This window comes from Beta vulgaris, chromosome 7 (assembly GCF_026745355.1).
Source record: "Beta vulgaris subsp. vulgaris cultivar EL10 chromosome 7, EL10.2, whole genome shotgun sequence".
Classification (NCBI taxonomy): domain Eukaryota; kingdom Viridiplantae; phylum Streptophyta; class Magnoliopsida; order Caryophyllales; family Amaranthaceae; genus Beta; species Beta vulgaris.
Window position 1 is genome coordinate 31291987 of NC_079208.1, and position 2478 is coordinate 31294464.

General features: G+C 37.9%; 1 protein-coding gene across 1 annotated transcript; it reads left to right on the plus strand.

The window, feature by feature from the left end:
- Nucleotides 1-1653: 1653 nt before the first annotated feature.
- Nucleotides 1654-2478, plus strand: LOC130589520 (uncharacterized). Its single transcript, XM_057390794.1, has one exon. It carries the CDS (start codon nucleotides 1654-1656, stop codon nucleotides 2476-2478), a length of 825 nt encoding a protein of 274 aa, XP_057246777.1.

Consider the following 2478-nt stretch of genomic DNA (forward strand, 5'->3'; position numbering starts at 1 on the left):
TAATGAGTCACTAGTGGGAAAAACCTTATATGTCACTTAGTAACAGATACGGTTTTTGTAAAACCGCATCCGAAAATCAACCAAAGAATGGGTGGAAAATTTGGCAAACAACATCTGATGCGGTTCATGGGACCGCATCCGAAAATCTGTTACTAAATTCCCTCCCAACAAAAAACTCGTGTTTCACATTTATTTCCCTTTGACCCTCAAAACTCACTACACATTTAGTCTTGTGCCAGCTCCAAACCACTGCCCCAGCTCGACGCACCACCACACAACACCAGCAACCACCTCAGTCTTGCACCCCACCACGAATGCCGGCCACTTGCGCACCTGAAGATTCCACCACCAGCTCGGCGCCATCACTGCTGCCCTAACTTCGTTCCACCACTGCTGCTCCCCAACTTCGCTCCTCCTCCACCCTTCCCTAAACAACTACATTATTCCTTTCCCACGTTTCCCTAGCTAGGTAACTAAAATTTTATAACTTTTATTGTAATCACATAAATTTATAATTCATTGTAATTTTATGAATAATTGTTGCTGAAATTAGGTTGTATAATAGTTAAAGAGTTTGAATTTGACTGCCTTGAGTTTAGGGTAATTTTAGTTTAAGTCGCTAGTTTGATTTATAGGTTAAAAAAAACTAGGTTTTTGTTGTAGGACGAATATGGTTGTTATTTTTGTAGTTTAGTTTAGTTTAGTTTAGTTTAGTTTAGTTTAGTTTAGTTTAGTTTAGTTTAGTTTAGTTTAGTTTAGTTTAGTTTAGTTTGGTTTAGTTTGGTTTAGTTTGTTTAGTTTTGTAGTTTGGTTTAGTTTGGTTTAGTTGGTTTAGTTTGGTTTAGTTTGGTTTAGTTTGGTTTAGATTGGTTTAGTTTGTTTGTTTGTTTTGTTTTATTTTGTTTTGTTTTTTGTTTTGTTTATTTGGTAATTATATTAATTTTAACTTTAAACTTTTTGTTGATTATTGAAGCTAGCTAGTGACGGACTGCTAGTGACGGAGTGTTGAGTTCGATTTCCCTATTTATAACCTTGTTATTGGTATGTTATCGCTCATATGTAACTTTCTTTAATTTCATATTAGTAAATTGGTTTATCTGTGTAAATTGGTTTATATGTGCAAATATGTATATATGTATCGTTGAATTAAGATGAAATGTAAAATGCTTTGTTGTTCAAAAACCTATGTATATATGCATCATCATATCAAATGCCTAGATACCCGTTCGAGACTTACTCATTAGGAGTAAGTCTCGAATAGTCCCCAATTTGGGACTGCTCTTAGATGTTTAATCTCACTTAGGTGGTGAATGTATGTCTTTATTTTGATTCTATAGAGGAAATCTTGGCTCGTCGTTTCCCTACTTTTGTTCTCTGGGTACATATGTAGATATAAGTAACTATATATCTACATTGTGTACTTGGAGAACTGTAGGGAAATGCTGCCAAATTTTCCGTAAAATCGAAAAGAAGACGTACAATCACTAGTGAGATTAGACATCTAAGGATGGGTTAGGTTGGAATGATAAGGACCCTTGGAAAGCATGCCTAATTTCATTAAATGTATATTGTTCACAAACTCTAATCATGTAATGAAGTTCCTTATTGACATGAGGTACTTGTTGCTTGTATTTAATTAGAGGTCTGATTGAAATGAATCGTGCATGGATGTATGGTAGTCGTGACACATGTGAATTCGTGGATGGGTTCTTTGAATTTTGTGATGATGCATTAAGTCATCAGGCTGCAACGAGAACTGAGGGGTTTTATTGTCCTTGTGTTGATTGTGGTAATGTGGGTATGGTTAGTAACATTGGGTCACTGAGGGAGCATATCTTTCGTCGCGGGTTTAGGCAAGACTACCATGTATGGGTTTGGCACAGTGAGGAGGGTATATATGATGGTGGGAATGCCATTGTTAACGATGTGCATGAAAGAGTTGAGTTTGATGTCATTGAGAATGAAAGGAACGTCGAGGACGAATATGAGAATATTGAAGTAGAGGATGATGATGATGATGATGGGGACCATATCGAGGAAATGGAGGGGGTGGATGATCATGCTGGGAAACAACCTCGTATTTTTGAGTGCATGGCCGAGGCGTCTCAAAAACCGTTGTATCCCGGTTGTACGAGGTACACCAAGCTGACGGTCGTGATAACACTCTTTAATATCAAGACGAAATCCAGTATAAGTGAATGTGCTTCCACTTCCTTGTTGCAAGCATTTGGTGATATGTTGCCGGAGGACCATAAACTACCCAAGTCGAACTACTATGATAAGAAACTGATGTGTCCCTTCGGTTTGGAGTACCAGAGGATACATGCTTGTCCAAATGATTGTGTGCTATATCAAAATGAATATGCGAATATGGATGAGTGTCGTCGATGTGGGAAGTCCCGTTACAGGCGCATAGGGTTTGGTGATAAGAAAGGGCCTCCAACAAAGGTGATGTGGTATCTTCCGATTATACCATGA

Coding starts and splice junctions, on each gene's coding strand:
- LOC130589520 (XM_057390794.1), top strand. CDS start 1,654: ATGAATCGTGCATGGATGTATGGTAGTCGTGACACATGTGAATTCGTG.